At 40.6% G+C, this 17,585-nt stretch overlaps 1 protein-coding gene across 10 annotated transcripts in view; it reads right to left on the bottom strand.

Moving 5' to 3' along the window:
• Positions 1 to 17,585, bottom strand: part of SLC10A7 (solute carrier family 10 member 7) — a 124,519-nt gene that overhangs the window by 7,085 nt on the left and 99,849 nt on the right. For 8 of the 10 annotated variants that reach the window (XM_053403190.1, XM_053403189.1, XM_053403185.1 and 5 more), the window contains 3 exons: positions 16,745 to 16,910; positions 14,152 to 14,203; positions 12,106 to 12,179 (listed from right to left, as the gene is read on the bottom strand). In XM_053403190.1, coding sequence (XP_053259165.1) covers positions 12,106 to 12,179; positions 14,152 to 14,203; positions 16,745 to 16,910 — 292 coding nt within the window. Of the gene's footprint in view, positions 1 to 7,810; positions 8,340 to 12,105; positions 12,180 to 14,151; positions 14,204 to 16,744; positions 16,911 to 17,585 lie in introns of those variants that run through there. The other 2 variants (XM_053403191.1, XM_053403196.1) reach the window with 2 other exon arrangements.

Below are 17,585 nucleotides of genomic sequence, written 5' to 3'. Positions count from 1 at the left end.
TTACAGAAAAAGATATGGTGTGTTCATGTAACACGGATGTACTGGGGGAGGAAAACCCTCCTGCTGTACAATAGCCTGCGACCCTTGCCCCACTTAGAAATAATATTGCTGTGGGCACAGAAAAAGAAAAACAACCTACTGAAGAGTGTTTTTCCCCTTTCCTGCACAATCTAGGCTTCATAGCAGTAAAAAGTGTCATTTGTTTATACAGATTTACACATTATTGTAGTGAACCACAAGCCTTTTAGAAAACTGGAACTCCAAACAAAAATTAGAAGTTATTTGGCTGCACTAACCAATTTGTTTCACATGCACTTAACACTGGGATCAAATTGAGGAGGAATGAAAAGGAAGAAGTTCAATGTAGTGTCTTCTAAAAAAGCTCAAGTCTTTTGCATTCCCTTTCCCTGAAGGGTTAGCCAATGAGACGCTCTCCAGATGTTGCTGGACAACCAGCCTCATCATTCCTGACCACTGGTCATGCTGGCCAATGTGAGTTGTGTTCCAAAGTATCTGGCAGGCACCAGATTGGGGAAGGCTAGTCTAAGTGCCATAGAGTGGATCCCACAATGATGGCCACACTAACTACAATGGTTGAGGATAAAAAGCCATGCTACTCTTTCTGGGTCATGCTACAGCTTAGTTATGTTACAGACTGAAGTGTGTCTGTGAAAACACCCTCAGACGAAATAATTTGTCTATGTGATTGGCATTTGAGTCTACTTTGCCTTATGATTCATCCCAGGCAGCTAGGCAAAGTTGAACTGTGGGAATGTGCATTTACAGAGGTGCTATTAACAATCTCTCTATAATCTGGGGTGTCTCAAAAAGCAATGCAGCAAAGTCCCCTAAGTGTATTTCCATCAATACTAGCCACTAGTGTACATTTATGGGTGACTGCATCAAAACCCATCAATAGATCAGTAAGTATTAATGAGAGAATTTGTTGATGGCTAGAAGGTAGCCATCCATCAATGCGGCATAAACTGCCTTATATGATGATGTTTCATTGAAGTGTTTGTGAGAAATCAGAGTCAACTAGGATTATTTAGGCCACAAACGTCCTGATGGATCTATGCAAAAGGAGGACTTTTGTTTTTCGTAAGCTGTAATATAAATATTTCCTCAGTACAATTAATTTCAAAAATAAATACAGAAAGACACCAACACGAAAACCACCTCTGGAACAGTATGGAGGGGAGCGGGGAAGCATGAAACACTTCCATTAAGGATAAAAAAAATACCCCCACCCTAATATTTAATGACAGAATGTAACGGCAATTCTGAAACTCTTTCTTTGGAACTACACATTAGGAGAAAGAAGTATATGAAAACAGGATCAGGCACCCATGTCCTGATGTCATCACATTGAATTTTTTGCTTTAGCCACTAGTGGCTGATGCAGAGTGAGACTGGGGAAAACGTGCAACATGACAAGGAAACAAACAAGTTTCCTTAAACGTAGAGTGGACAGGGAAAAGACAACATGGGAGAATACTATTGTTGGAAGAAATCCAAGTTTCACCAAAGGTTTGTTTCTGTCCTGAGATAGAACTCTAGTGAAAGACAGAGGTTGAGTATACTGTGAAGAACACGAAGCTTGGGATTCAGAGCGGGGGTGTGTGTTCCTTTTGTTTTTTGTTTGCTAGAGAGCACGATTCACCTTTGGCCAACCCTCTAGGGGCTGAATGCCAGTAGCAGATGTGGCTAAAAGTGAGTGCCGCCCACACTCACTCTTGTGTGCACTCACAAGTACCCCATACACATGCAGAACAAATCCAAGTGCAAGGCAGAGGACTCACATACAGAGTTACACAGCTCTCTGCCTCACATTGTCTGAGCAGATCATCTGAGGAAGAGGGTTTTCACCCCTCCCTGCCCATCAAATGGTAAATCTGATGAGAAAGGAGGAGGGGTTTTAAACTGTCATCAAGGCACTAGGGCTGGACCAAGTTGATTAAAGCAGAGCTGTGTTTACTATTAAGTTCGTTTTCTTTTTGTCACCACGATTAAAATGAGTGGGATTTTGTGAGAGGCAGAAAAAAATTGCAAGAGGCGGTGGCGGTGAGGAGGCCGGTGATTACACACCCACCCCTAAATATTTTTTTCCCTACTGTGTCAGGGAACTGCCATCGCAGCCAGGAGTGGAGGAAGGGCTCCCAAGCGATGCCGGAGAGGGGCCCAGCAGGAAGAGAGGAGACTCCTCGGCCGGGGAAGGAAATCAGCGTTACACCAGGGAGAAAGGCGGGCAGAGGCGGGCTTCGGAGAGATGGCTCCAGGACTCTTCGCCAGAGACCAGCGAGGAGAGCACGGGTCCTCCGCTGCCCACACCCACCCTGCGCAGGAGACTTCCGCGCAGGGAGGCTAGGCGGAGACTATCTGTCAAGGAACTTTTATGTTGGAAGAAGTTCAGGAAACGCCCACTGACGGATTCTGCCAGTGACTAAGACAGCCGCGGAATCAGGGCTGTCCAGCCAGGGAAAGGTTTAACCAGGCAACCTCGCCAAGAGTGGCGGCAACTTACGCACGAGCAACCCCCAATTCCCATTACATACTGGCTGAAAGACAATCACATTTTCATTCCCCATGGCTTTTTGTATGAAAGAAAATTTCCTTGTTAAGTTTATTTTGTTTTCTTTTTCTGTTAGGGAAGAAATGCTTTTCTGAAAATGAAAGAGTGAAAGAAATAGCTTTTCTTTTTATTTTGCTGATCTTCCTTCTCAAAGTTTTTGCATGAGAAACTTGATAGTATCGTGTGCATAGAAAGACTCTCTGTAGGAAGTAATGATTCTGAATCCCAGATTAACTGCAAGGCCTTCATAACACTTGGGGAAAACAAGGGAAAGATGTACATTGTCCTAAGCGTGTTTCTCACTAACAATAGGTTCAGGTCACTGGTTCACAATGTTCACATTGCCACAAAAAGGATGCTCAATATAAAAGGAAAAAGGAAAGAAAAGCAGTAGAAAGAGGGGAAAGTTTAGCACTTCTTGGTGCTGTTTTCTTTTAAAGTAAATGAAAATATGAAAAGGATACAAGTGTTCGATCTATTCCTTGTTTTTTTCCAGTGGGTTTGCACAGCTTGGAAATGATGTTTAATGGATGGTCTGAGCACTCTCTCCAGATGCTAACGATGAAACATTTAATGCCAACATCTGAAGATGCCAGCCTCAGATTCAAAAACACCTACACCTGTCTGACTGTGTTGTAGTAGCAATTAGTTAACAGAGAATTAAAAAATGAATCAAGTCATGACGAGATTGATTTTAAAAGTTGTGTGGGCCATAAAATGGGACAACAGTACATGTGCTATGAGTGGTAGCTTATCGTGGTTTAGTACCACTCAGATGGTGACTGCCTTAGTTAATATTAAGTGACTGCGCACACAGGCAGTGCCCTCATTTCTTACACAAGCACAGCTCTGGCTTCATTGCTAACAACCAAACTTTCCAGCTGTTTGAACCATTATGTTAGCGACTGAAGAACTCAGTTGGTATATATAGAATAAGACATGAATTCAAATACTATATGGTTAAATGACAGTACACAGAAAATATACATCTTAGAAACAGAGAACTAAAACACCATCGGTTTCCTTCTCATGAGATACAACTCTCACTCCCCCACAAAACTTCTATGGGATTGAGTTATACACCCTTGAAACTTGTATCTCCAGTAATATGTTTATTTCAGTAATTTTACACAATTTGAGGTAGCGCAAGAAATAAAATGACATAAAAGGCAAACTTTTACATCAGTTATGCAGAAAATAAAAATTCATCCCAACTGCTTATCAATTGATTATATATCTTATGTTACAAACATCATAAATGTACCAAATGGGTTTTACATTGTTATTTAATTTGAATGCTTACGACTCCTTTCTGTTTGGCAACACAATATAGATAAAAATCAGAATGTACCAGGCATTTTCTTTTTTTTAATGAGTTAAGGTTTTAGACCATATGTGAGACTTTAGGGAAAGATGCATTCACATATATGTCACCGGACAACAAACAAGCTCAAAAAAGAGTAAATGAATGTTGGTGAATCAATCAGCCTTGGTTGGGGTTTTTTTTGGGGGGGAGGGGGATCCTTACTCCAGTTGCAATCCAGAACAGAAGCCATTTGCTGTGGTATAGCTCTGCAGTCATCCTATATACATCACTGGAATTTCAGAGTTGTTGGCATCCATCTGTCTTGGGAGACAATGGAGGAGTGAGCCATTGGAAGTGAAGTCAATCTGTTGAGAGAATTACAGTGCCTGCTGTGGCTGTAGAGACTGATATCAGAGACATGTTTTGTTGCAGCTGGGGCAGATGAAGGCATCTGGTTGTGCTGCTGCAGATGCACCATGGCGTTTCTTCTCTCTGCGCTCCTCCCAGCAGTCATTCCTCCTCTGGTCACTGCTGTGGATACACAACTTGACTGTTTGTCTCCAGGCACTGCAATTGTCTGCAAAGGATTCCCACATGGCAGGGTTGATGTTGCCAGCCTTCATGTCTTGTTTGCAGACATCTTTGTAACACAGAGTTGGCCTGCAAATGGGACTGGTGCCTGAAGCCACTTCCTTGTAGAGTACATCCTTGGGGATCCTTCCATCTTGCGTTCTGTGGACATGTCCAAGCCAGTGTAGATGCCGCTGAGACAGGTTTACAAACATGTGGGAATGTGGACTTGAAAGAGCATATCTTTGTTTGAGTTTCTGTCCTGCCATGCCATGCCATGCCCCAAATCCTCCTGATGCAGCACATGTGAAAGGCATTGCTCCTGGTGGTTTTACGTTGTCCGTGATGCACTTCCTTAAAGTGGTGTACTCAACACACAAGCCTGGTCTGCCTTTCCAGTACATTTGCCCAGCTCAGTGTCAATGGAGAAGTTGCTGGTTATGGTAGAACCCAGGCAGACAAAATTATCTACCACCTCAAGCATGTGGTCACCAATGCTGATGGGTGGAGTGCTGGCAACATCCAGAACCTGGATGTTGGTTTTCATCAGGCTTATGGTAAGGCTGAACACTCTGCAGGCTTGGGCAAAATGGTTGATGAAACTCTGTAGAGTTTCCTCAGAGTACACTGCCAAGTACTGGTGAAGGTGCTCTTTCAAGAACTTGGGTTCCAAGTACTTGAACAGAAACAACACTCAGAATTGGTGAAAAGGGAAAGTGGTGTCCGTTGAAAAGAAGCGTGTGTGTGCGTTTAGGTCCACCTGCAGTGCAGTGGGATGGCTTCCCACCTGATCCGCCTGCACTACACAGAAATGATGCTTTCAAACATCTTCAACATTTTAAAGCCTGTGTGTAGGAGACATCTGTAGCCTACACCAGTTTGGGATAAAGGACTGTTGAATCATGAGCAAACTGGGATTTCCTCGTGGGTGACCTGTCAATAATCTACTAGGTATAATGCCATTTTTTAAAGTAGATAAATTAACTTTAACTGCACTTCAGGTGAGAGATACAGTAATATGGTCTCCTGTGTCATTATCGTTTTACATCTGGATATGAGATTTTAAAGAAGAGAGATATATTTATAAAGAGGCATGAACTTGCTGCTGTCATTGAAAAGCTGCAATCTGGTTTTTAGTGTCTGATCCAATTAAATGTATATGTGGGAAGACACACAACCAAATAAATAATTGGAGAGGTGCAATTCTGAAATGACAATTGTTATTCATTGATCCTCCTTTTGCAAGTTGAGATTGAGAGATGTAAACTTCAAGTGAATGTGATCTCCTGGGTGAGATTCTTCAGTTCAAACACAGTAAACAACTGTTGTTCTCTGATGCACATTTTAGTATTGCTGCAGGCAAGCTTTCTAAATATTAATTCAAAATCTACTACAAGCAGACTGCAGAGATGAATTGAGAACATCAGGGAAGCACTCTGGTGATGGCGTTCCTGCCCACGTCAAAGGTTTAATCCAGAGAGCCTACATTCCAGGTCAAATAAATAACAGATTCTGCCAATTAGGACGCATCATCCCATATGTTTAGAGGTGGGGGGAGGCAATTAATTAATGTGTCCAATATCACACACTATTTACTCACATAAAGTCAGTCTCCCATATAACCATTTCTCTTTACTATTTACTCTAAAATTTTCCATCACTTCATTCACTGCTTATAGCTGTATACTGTTGTGGCACCTATAACAGTGATTAATCCAGCAAGCTAAGAAATACTAGTTTGAGAAGACAAGCTTTACTCCTGGAGTAAAGCTGTACCCCAGTTATCCTTTGGATGACTGCAAGGGATCTGGGGGGCATCCCAACCTAATCACCCACTGCTTCAGTGATACCTCTAAAACTACTACCCAGAGCAACAGCTTGGGTTGATTGTGCACTCAGACCAGCCAGCATCTAGCTGGAATGCATCTAACCGGAATGACGAGCTAACTTTCCTTCCCTCTTTGCACTAGGCAAGGAGCAAGTAAAGTGAGGACAGCAATAAAAAGATGTGTGACCCTGACTAGTGTTAGCATAAGCACAGAACAACACAGTGCTGAGAAAGTTGACAAGTTGGAACAACAGTGATTTCACACTTAGAGAGGTAGGGAGACCTCTTTGATACCCACTCTAGGTTTCTGTAAAAGAATGGGTTATTCACCATGCCTATCCTCAAATTAGGCCATGATTCAATAGTTAAGATAAAATTGCAAGTGTTTCAGAGACTGCAACAACCAACTCCATTTAATCTGTGCAAAGTAATATAATCTTATTGTCTATTCATATAAGGAAGCTCCTTAAATCCATGCTAGGAAAAAAACCTCTTTGCAATTCTTTAGACACATTAGGCTGTTCTATTAGCCAAATCAGAAAGCTCAGGCAAAGCTCATAACGTGGTAATTATTGATATTTTGCTGATCATATATATTCAACATGAGAACCATGGAAGGCATGATTACTTATTCCTGGTATTAAAACTAAAATGTTTGGGTGCAATCCAGCCTAAATTAAACACTTGCAAGTCTCACCAATTTCAATTATTTTTAAAAAGCTAAATACACGAATAACCATGTAACTATGTCATTATTTCTAGTATTTATACACTGCAGGTCCAAACGCTGTAATGAATGGTAGCTTTAAAATGGGTTTTCCATCCTCTGAACTTCTGGGTAATCTGCTGTACTCATTGTGAACTGGCAACTTGTAACAGGCAGTTTCATCTCTATAGTATAAGCAAATTAACTTCTCCAAAGCGCTGGGGCTGCACATCAACTGCAGGCAACAAAGCCTGCAGTATTGTTCTAGATGAACCATCCTGATAGTTGCGGTACTTCCTCTAGGCCTCCCTTCTCCCGCAGAATTCACCCCAGGGAATGACATCATGTCAGGGTTTCCAGATGGATTATGTGAAGCCATAGCTCAATGTCATTTTCAATAGCCAAGCTTATAATTAAAGGTCAAATAGTCACTTCATCTGCAATCAGTCAATAGAAGAAGTACTAATACTAAGCACTAATCAATCAATGGCAAATACACTAATAAAAGCCATGCATCAAATGTCTTGTGTTTCATGTGCTTGCATGTACTAGGCATGCATGTTCCAAAGAGGCAGGGAGAGAAAGAACAAAATGAGAGCAAGTATGCCTGAGGGAATTCTCAGGTGCCACATTTATCTTCACTAGTGAGATTTTATATCCCTAATTATCTAGTTAAACAAAATACAAATAAAAGTGATGTCACGGCAGAAATTATGCATTCTTGTTAAAAAGAATGAGTGGAGTTCAGTTTCTATCAAAACTGATGTTATTAGATGAAATATACCAAGGAGCAATGTAAGAGGACTGTATGGGGTTTTTTTTGAGTGTGTGTGTGTTTTGATCCATACAAATTCAACCTATGCACCCTGTGCCTTGAGGAAATGCAGGTACATCAACTGTTCTGTCTACAGAAGGAAACCCAACATATGGGAGGGAACTGTGCTTGTCTCAGTGTTGAGTGAGAGCTTCTTCATGGATCCAAGCAGAGGAAGTGGCAGATGGCCTCCTGAGCATGCCGCATGTGGGAATTAGTTGGTTTCATAATACGGTGTGGGAGAAGTGCCTTACAAGAGTCTTCTCATGCTTCTCTTATTACCACTTCTAAGGCTTCAAAGCTGTCATCTTTCCTCCTCCTCTGCTGGTGCTATGCTGCACTCCCCAGGGAATGGACGCAAGGCACCCTGTGGAGGCTTCACATGCCAGAATGTGAAAAATCAGTTTAAGCTCCAAGTGAAATGGCTTTTGTTGCAGGAGGCCCCTAAGTGCTCTTGTTTGCTTAGTGGTGCTGGAGTTTTGAAGGCAGATAAAAACATCCTCACAGCGGACTTAAAAGAAGGCCCTGAAGTTCACTGGTGCCCTTAAATATTCAAACACAAGTGTTAAAAACAGAATCTTGCTTCTCTCCTAAATCTGTTCAGGTAAATTACAGTGGAACACCACAACAGACAAGTTGTCATTCATTATGAAGTCGGCAGTCTTGTTGGTTTCCTGGGTAGAAAGACCTAGCCTTGGGAACAGATGATAGTAGATTAACTTAATTACTATTCCAGAACAATGTGACTTTAGACAAAGCATCACTCCCATGTTGTCAGGGGCCTCAATCCAGAGATTCCATTTATACTCCCCCCCCCAACTGCAGCATCTTATCCCATTGCGTCCCCTGAAACCTTAGAAAACACACCACAAACAAATCTGCTCTAAAAAGCTGGCAGATTAAACATGCTTTCACAATTATTCCAAAGCTTCCTGACTAGGACCTCTGGTAAATTCTATGACAAAAAATTACTTTTCTAAATATAGAGAATTTTAGATCAGAGTATAGTACTTAGGAAATTTGTAACACAGCAATCTACCTTTTTCGGATCAACAATAAACCCCAGCTGGCAACCAAGGGACCCACTTTTATTTCTTAGCCACTAGAAGCCATCTTTCTTCTTCTCTTCTCTTTCCTCAGTCTTTCTCCTATTACTTTCTTCTATTTTCACTTCTGTTTAAAAAATGTAATTAAAGAAGGAAATTTGTAGAGAAGCTGCTGGTGCAATCCATCTTACGTCAGTAACCGCATGGTTATTCAGGAGCTCTCTGCCCATAATGGCATCTAAAGACAACGGCAGACATTCACCTCTTCTGTCTCTTACTCTGCAATAGAGGTTTTAGCTAGCACAACCTCCTGATCAGCTGATACTTCCAGTGAGGTAAAAACTCAAATCACTTAGCTGGTACAATACTTTTGCTGTTCATGGACAAGATCTCTTAAAAATAAAACTTATATATTTTCTATAGTATCTGCACCCAAGATAGCATACAGGGATCCTGGGCACAAGTTTAAAAATCTGCAACGGGAGGGGGGATTCAATATTAAAACCAAAACAACTTAAAGGATACTTTAACATTATTAAAAGTCCATCCAAAAACAACAACACCACCTTTTCAGACCCTGTCTCAAAAGGGGAAGAAATGAGGTTGTTGGGTCTTCCCAGGAAGGCCATTCAGACATACTGGCATCGCCACTGAAAAGGCTTGTCCTTTGCATCTGCCCTCCTTCTGGCAACTCCTGCAGCCAAGCTGGTGCCAAATGTATTGCTTTCCTTTCCTTTGGATCACATCAGTGAGGCCGAAAAGGGGTTGGTGTCCTTGTCGTCTGGGCAGCCCAGGACCTCCTTACATGATGGCCAGGCTTGCGCCCTGGGGGTGTCACTTTAGAGCTGCTAACGCAGTTTGACTTCACTCCTGGAGGTGCACTCATCTCTCAAGACAAGACGGATGCCAAGAACAACAACTGCTTTATCATTAGTGCTACAAAGCATACTAATTGCTTTTGCTTTGGAAAGTGGAAACTCATAAGTGTTCCTCCGTGGTCTCTCTTGAGTAGAAAATCTGGTGCTTGTTGTAAATGTTCACCCCTTTTCATAGCTTTTCGATACAGACCCCTTTGTCTTGCTGATAGTTCTCTACCCTTCCTTCTTTATAAGTTAATTTGGAAATTATTTAGGCCCTAACAACTACCTAATGTAGATACTAAAACACAACCAATTTCTCTTTTTCTACTTGATATAGGGCTCCCTATACACGCAGTGTCCAAGAACAGAGTATATGATGATGATCATGATAATGGCCACCCATATTATCCACCACTTCTTTTTTCTTCTTCAAGTGATGCATCCATATGATTCACAGAAAGCAGAAGTGGTTTTTTAGAATGCCACTTTCCACGTCTACCACTGGATGTCTTAACACCAAGGAGTTTGCTGTGAATTTAACATAGGACTTACTGTGGGTTAGGAAACAACAGTGAGAGAGATTGCAAAGTGCCTAGCAATGGTTCCATCTCAAAACCAATTGATTTAATTAATGCAATACATTGGAGTTGTGTGCTAACAAGGCCAGAAAGGTGGATAGATATTTGAGGATCTTTCCTATATCAGCACATGTAGTCAACAGATGAGTCTTATGGAACAAATACACCATCCCCAAAAGGTCCACATTGAGTGATCTTGACATGTAGGTCTGAAAGAAACTGAAGCCCTCATTGACGCCAACATAAGAATAAATTGGGTGCATTTGCAAATATTTTCCCTAGGGTTACCACTCTCTATTTAAATTGCTCGGTAAACTTTTCGTCAGCTTCCCGGAACACTGACTTGTGGTTATATTTGGAGAAAATGCCAAATATTAATTACCGTATAATGAGGTGTTCTTTCCAATTGAAAAGGGCTGATAGACAGTGGTGTACTTACAAGTGCCATGTTTTTGCATATGGAATCTCCAAGGGCGCTTCCAATGGCAATTTTAAAAAGTTCATTTCCAAAAATGTTTTTAGTTACCCAGCCCAAATATATATTAGGTCCCAGCTTATATGGCATATTTCTCTGTTTTACATCACCTTCATTTTTAGCTGCAATGAGTTAGATTGCACATGCATTTTGAAGAAAGCCCTACTGGGACTTACTTTGAAGAAAACACTCAATAGGTTTGAGCGCTCATTGTACTTTTCTTGTTTTGGATATTGCAACATTGGTCTGCAACTGATAGTGGTAGAGTTATTCAAAAGCACAATAATAGAAGCTCTGCTAGAATATATGCTACACATCAGTAAAGGGATCACCAAGATGGCATCAATGTGGTTAATGAGCAGAGTCAAGCAAGCTACTTGAAGAAAGAAGGCTTCCTTCAGGAAATAGAAGCATTGATGGAATGAGGGGCACCAGAAGGAACACAAACACCAGCAAAGCAATGCAAGCAGACATGTGCCCCCCAAATCTGCCACAGAGGGTTGAAGGACCTTGTGAAGCAGATTCTGGGGATGAGGAAGGGGGGAAATGAGAAGCCCCCTTTGCACAAGTGGGCATTATTGGGTGCCACCCACTGTGAGAAAGTATGGTATGACAAATATCTGTAAACGTTATATTAAAAATTCTTATTTTGATCTTCGCTAATCACCATAAATCACAGGAAAGAAACGCAATGTTCAGCAGTGTCTTCCCACTCAAAGTACAACTATATTTTAATTAAATTTATTGTACATATCTACCATAACAAATGTTATTGCAAGGGAATTTTGAGTGACTAGTAAGTCAATGATCTTTGAATACTGAATTGTAATGAATAAACACATAGTCCAGAGACTGCTTAGGATAAATACGCTGATATTTGATAAAACACTGCTGTCTTTATTTATGTTTCTTTATATTGTAAATGCTTTGTGCATTACAGTTTTGAGCTATAATAATTTTGCTGTTTGACTGTGTTGTAATAACTCAGAACATAATCTGAAATGAACCACAAACTTTATCAATATTAGATTAGAGAAAGAGAACATCAAAAACAAAGAAAAAATCACATCACTTTCTCTAAAGAAGGAACAGATTAATGGCACTGCAATACAATTACTAAATTCCCAGAGGAGAAGACTATGTTGTCTTCCTCTTAGGAAACATTTACTTGCCCATTCCAAAAGTGTTCTCATGAATGTACTAATATTAATGCTAGGCTTTTATACTACATCTTGTCATATTGCTGAACTGATAACAGAATATCAGAAAACCACTTTCATAACAAAGTGAAGTATAAGGAGCAGTGTGATTAGACTGAAAAGTTGAACTCAACCTCTAGTAAAGACTTACCCAAAGTCAGAGATTTGTGCGTAGAGCAGAAGATAATAGCCACTGTATCTGCTGGTGTGAAACCAGAATTCTTCCTAGAAAAAATGTAAGGAACTTTAAAAGTCTCTTCTAACAAATGTCTGCTCACTTTCCATACCCTATAAGTGTGTTTTTAATCTCTTTGCATTAGGTTTCATAAAATATAGTTCTAGCTACATACGCTCAGCAGCTTTTGATTTTTGCATTAAATGGAATAGTTTCTCTGTTGTTGCAAATTCTTGTCTGCATATATTCTTATCTGGAAAATGAGCGGGTTCAGGAGTGTCAACCTGGCTCCGCAACCAAAATCTGTGGGTGCCTGGCCACTTCATGGGGAATTTTGTGGGTGCTTCGGCACCCAGGGAGTTGGCACCTATGAAAGGATTCCAATTGGTTCTCATGGGACATATGTTTATCCCAGCCCAGAGTACTTTTCCACCAATGTAAAGCACCACATTACAGCTAATTTTCACCTACCAAAAACTGGGCACCAGTCCTCTAAAACACAGTTCTAAATAGTCTATTAGGGTGAAGCCTAAAATACTGGCATACTTTCCTTGCGGCCTTATTGAAACATTATCTCTGTGTTTGCACACAGCGTTAAATCACGGTTTAGTGTTACAAGGACAAGGTGCAGTGGCACTTGGGTTTGTGCTACCCACTCCACTTCCAGTGATATCACAAGGAATTGGAAGGCTTTTCTTTCCATTCTGGAGTAACAGCAGCTTGTTGTGAGTTCTGAACCTAGGCACATGGCCTAGGGAAAGGAATGGCTACTCATATGCAACAGGAAAATCATTATTAATTTAAATATCAAAGTATTTTCAATAAAATTCAGTCTGCATTTCTAGGAGTGTGTGTGTAGAAGGAGGGAAAACCGCAAGTGCCTGAACCACCTGTTCAAACCCCGACCCAGCTCTTGCCCATCTACTTCAGCATCCTCTTCTCATAATGGCCAACTATATGTATGTGGAAAGCTATATCTTTTTCCCTTTTAAACAGAAAGAAAAACAACTTACGATTTGCATCCCAATGGGAAGGAAATAAACCACCCCAGCTCTAAGAAAGGCATAGATTACTTCCTACTTTAGGGGCGTGTTAGGCGATTGGGGAAGGTGCTGAATTCAGCACCTTTTTGGCTCTGATAATATTAGCACATCACAGATGAGTGTAAAACCAGGAAGTAGGCTCTGTTTTATATTAAATTTGTCCACCATCCACTGGGGATCATTATGAAAAAATATGGTCTGTATACAGAAGATAAATTAAAGGTGCCTAATAACTGCCTCCTGGAGGCCAATCAACCACGCTGATTGTGCAGGAGATTTTCCCAGGCACTTCAAAAATTAATTGCATCACAGAAATCTTGGTAATAAAAGCCAGGTTGCATCGCAGAGCACTATGCTAATAGGGCTAGATCAGGCCTATGTTAACAAGCAAAGCGCAGGGACAGAAGGGATTCCCTCTGTGACTGCAGAGACGTAGCTCTTGGACCGTATTCAATTAGTGGCTATTAAGTAAAAAGAGAGTGTGTGAATACGTATTAGAGTAGTAATTATTCCAAACTGCAAGTGTCCAGGAAAGCCCAACACACCAATTTACCCCCTCCTCCTGAATTGTTTAATTAACTACTCCCCGGTTAGGCATTTTCTTCACTACAGCTGCCTCCTCCACTCACCATGCAGTTAATTGGAGCTGCAGCCAGCCAGAGACCCTCTGCTGATATTTACAGTTATTTTCCCAACAGCTGCAAAGGGCTTGTTCTAAGCGATATTGGGAATGTATTGTAATGCTCGTTTTCTATTTTCTATTGAGTCAGATTGTATCATAGCAAGGTGGGGTATAAATGTTCAGACAAACAGTAACTGGAGTAGATTATCTGTCCATCCTTTGATTTCTCAGGTGCATAAGACTTTCCACACACCTGGTACAAACTTTTGAGTTTCTGACAGAAAGGACAATACTCCCCTGTTTTGCACCCAACTTTTCTTTTTTGCCATAGAGAAAACCTTTACTGCTGTAACATACCTTGTAGAGAAGAAGAAAGTTAACAGCATGAATCCCAGCTGAACTGAAAATACTGAAAGACAAATTAGTTTGATAAATGTTAAGTGCAACATGAAAAGACCCACACAAATGCGCATTTTAGATATACACCCATCTCTTCATATAAAAAATGCATATATTTTACTATTAAGAATGAGAAAATATATGCCTGCTATTCTGCTACAAGCACAAAAGTCAGATATGTACCTGCAGAACTAAACACTGTCATAATACCTTACAAAATTCTCCTATTCCCCCTGTGCAAAGAATTTATATCATAGTAGGAAAAAGTAATGAAGGGCTTGGAAATGGCTCTCATACTCTGAATAAATGATCAAGAAGACTGGTGGCTTGTTGGTTTTCAGTATGAGACTCACGTAACAGGTCAAGTTGGTTTCTTTGAGTGGGTGAACTTTTATTAATTGGAGGAATTTGATAAATGTTTTTTTTTTTTGACAAAAGAAATTGCTTCATATTAAATACAAAGAAGCTAAGAAATTAAAAGCCAAGAAAAGTTATGACAATTAAAAGATGAGGATATTGAAAGGAATAGTAGGAAGAACATTTACATGCATATTTGTGTGTGTGTGTGCAAATGACTGCAGTATTTCTTATTAAATATTCCTAAAGTATTTATGAATTTAAAAGTGTTAATACAGAAGTCTTCATGTGTTAGCCGCTTGCAGAGTCAACACAGATACAAAGGAGCCATGGAGCTACAGGACAACATGTCTAGCCCAATCTCAAGTTCTTCCTGACCCTTCCTACATTGAGGATAACTTCTGAAGCGCAGGGTGTGTGGGGTGTGCACGCTTTCTATGAGTCTATTTCTTCCAGGATGAATAAGGACCAGAAATTTTGTAGCTTCACCAGACCGTCTCACATGGCTGCTTGCCCTTCCTTACCACCATCTTCCACTTTTGGTTGGCATTAATTTCTGAATTGTTTCCCCACATTCTGATCTCTATTTAGTAAAGCGGGAACTTTTTTTTAACCAACTAAGTTACAGACAGTCCTCAGCAGAATACTTTTATTTTCTGAACTAATTTTAATCTTTAAAAGGGTAATCCCAAGGCATGTTATTTATCATCAAATATATGGAAGAACACAAAAGACAACAAATAGTATTTACCTGAGGTTTACTCAGAGTAGACCCATTGAAGGTAATGAACATGACTAAGTTAGGCCCATTAATTTCAGTAGGTCTATTCTAAGTAAAATTTAGTGAATAGCACCCTCTCTCTCATCAGTGAATAGCACCCTCTCTCTCCTCAGACAATTAAAAAAATGCTTACACGGGCCTTTTTGATCCAATTTATCTGACATTTTTTATTCCTGACCAAAACATACGGATTATATGGACAGGACAAAACATACTGATTGTGCAAGAAATATATTTTTTGTGCTTTATGACAGAAAAATATTTTACCAACAACAAATATTTTAACATGCTGCTATTCAACTAGAACCATCCTACAAAAAATCACCATGAAAAAACTGACACTCTTGCTGTTAACCATGGAGAAAACCATAATATCGTAAGCTCTATAATGCCCATGGAGAGTGGATGCCCTTTTAAGATTTTATATCCAGAAGACCATATCTTAGTCGGCTCTGCTATTTACTGCTTAGAGATGGAAGACTAACTGAAGCACAATAGAATTTAGAACTTGACACTTTGCCCCATCAGGTACTGCAGGGGCCACAAGAGAATCCTTCCACACATGCCTCTGCACACACAGAGAAGAAATATGCTTCCGTTTGTGTGTTTGGATTCTTCTTACAATGAGGGGCTTTGTTCTGGCAGCCCATCTATACTGAAATTGATAGCTGACTCTGTGGCAGAACAAACCAAGGATGCTATCCAACAGTGCAGATGCTAGCAACACTACTTTCAGAGCACCACGGCAGCACAGCTTAGCTAAGCACCCTTGCTCAAAATATTGTGTGCATGTGTGTGCATGGAGAGAGGGTGGGTAACTGGTGGCACGACAGCTGCCACTGCTGAGACTATGAGCAGGTCCCTGTATCAGGCCATCTGTTGCTGCTAGGTCACACCATCAACCATCATTTTGTAAAATACTACAACTGCGTGCTTTAAAGTTGCCACTTTTTTGCATGTGTCACTGCAAGTACAAAGGCTGCGCTACAGCTGGGGGGGGGAGGCACCCCTCCCAGGTTGGCACCCGGGGTGCGCCACCCCCTGCCCCCCCGTACACCCCTGCCCACAAGTATACTTGTTCTTCAAGGAGTGCATCATTTCTAAATAGGAACAAATGTCTTAATTGACTCTATGCTACTGTGGCGTTACCCACATATTAAGGCACACCATTTCTATGACAGAAAATTATAGTGAGTGTTACTTCTTCCACATTTCTAAAACGCATCCAAAGACCATGGCAGTGCTCAATAGCCACAATCCATCACATATTAGAATGTGGTCGCAATAGAAAGAAACTCAGAATGGATGTGGGAGTACACTATGGGCTCTTGATTCCTTGGGCAGCAATACACAGCTCCTTTGAAACATTTCCCAGCTCTTAAAATGGATTATAAATGAACTGGTGGTACTTACTTATGAAAACGATTATAATCAGGCTAAACTTATCAAGGTCAATGTTTGGATTGGAAAAAGTATCACAGAACGTTGTATAGATGATCATCAGGAGCACACAGCTGCTAATAGCACCAAACGGAGGCTTCTTTCTCTCAAGCCACTCCTTGATGTATCTTCGGACAATCTGAAACATAGCAGGAGGAGAGAGAGGAAAAATCAACAGGTTGCCTCTTTTCAACGCACACAGGGAGCCAAGTTGGGCATCACAAAATGAATCTGACAGCGGAAAGACATAAAGAGAAGAGAATAATTTGGATGACGGCCACGGTGGATTTCAAAGCTTCCCTGCCACATAACTCCTCTTCTGGGGAATTTAACATTTGTAGTGCAACTTCCACTGGGCGTCCATAATGAGAGTATATTTTCAAGTACATTCAAGTCTATCCTTAATCATGCCAAATGTTCTTTGCTAGCTGTCACTGAGACATGCCCATTAAGCCTCCCCAAAGTTTATCTCCTCTGCTGATACTAATGGATGTATGTAATTATCACAGTCCCCTTTGCATCAACAGACAATTCCAAGTGTAACTTTGGGAATCTTAAAAATCTGACATCTTCAGGAATTTCATGTGAGCAGATAATCGAAAGTGATCCATGGAACATTTAAATATTTAAATAGCTAGCGATGCACCAGAAGTTTTTAATTAAATTATAACTCATGCTTGAAAAGCAAAAGTGCATGTGTTGTGGGAGCTTAAATAATTCAGAGTTTGAAGATATGGAGTTTTTGTAAATCGAAAGACAAATGCCAGTTGAGTTGCATGCTTTTGGAATACCAGAATTAACGGAAGAAGATGAG

This window comes from Podarcis raffonei, chromosome 9, assembly GCF_027172205.1.
Source record: "Podarcis raffonei isolate rPodRaf1 chromosome 9, rPodRaf1.pri, whole genome shotgun sequence".
NCBI classification, from domain to species: Eukaryota; Metazoa; Chordata; class Lepidosauria; order Squamata; family Lacertidae; genus Podarcis; species Podarcis raffonei.
The sequence above is the reverse complement of the archived record's forward strand: the minus strand, read 5'-3'. Positions and strand labels throughout refer to the sequence as shown.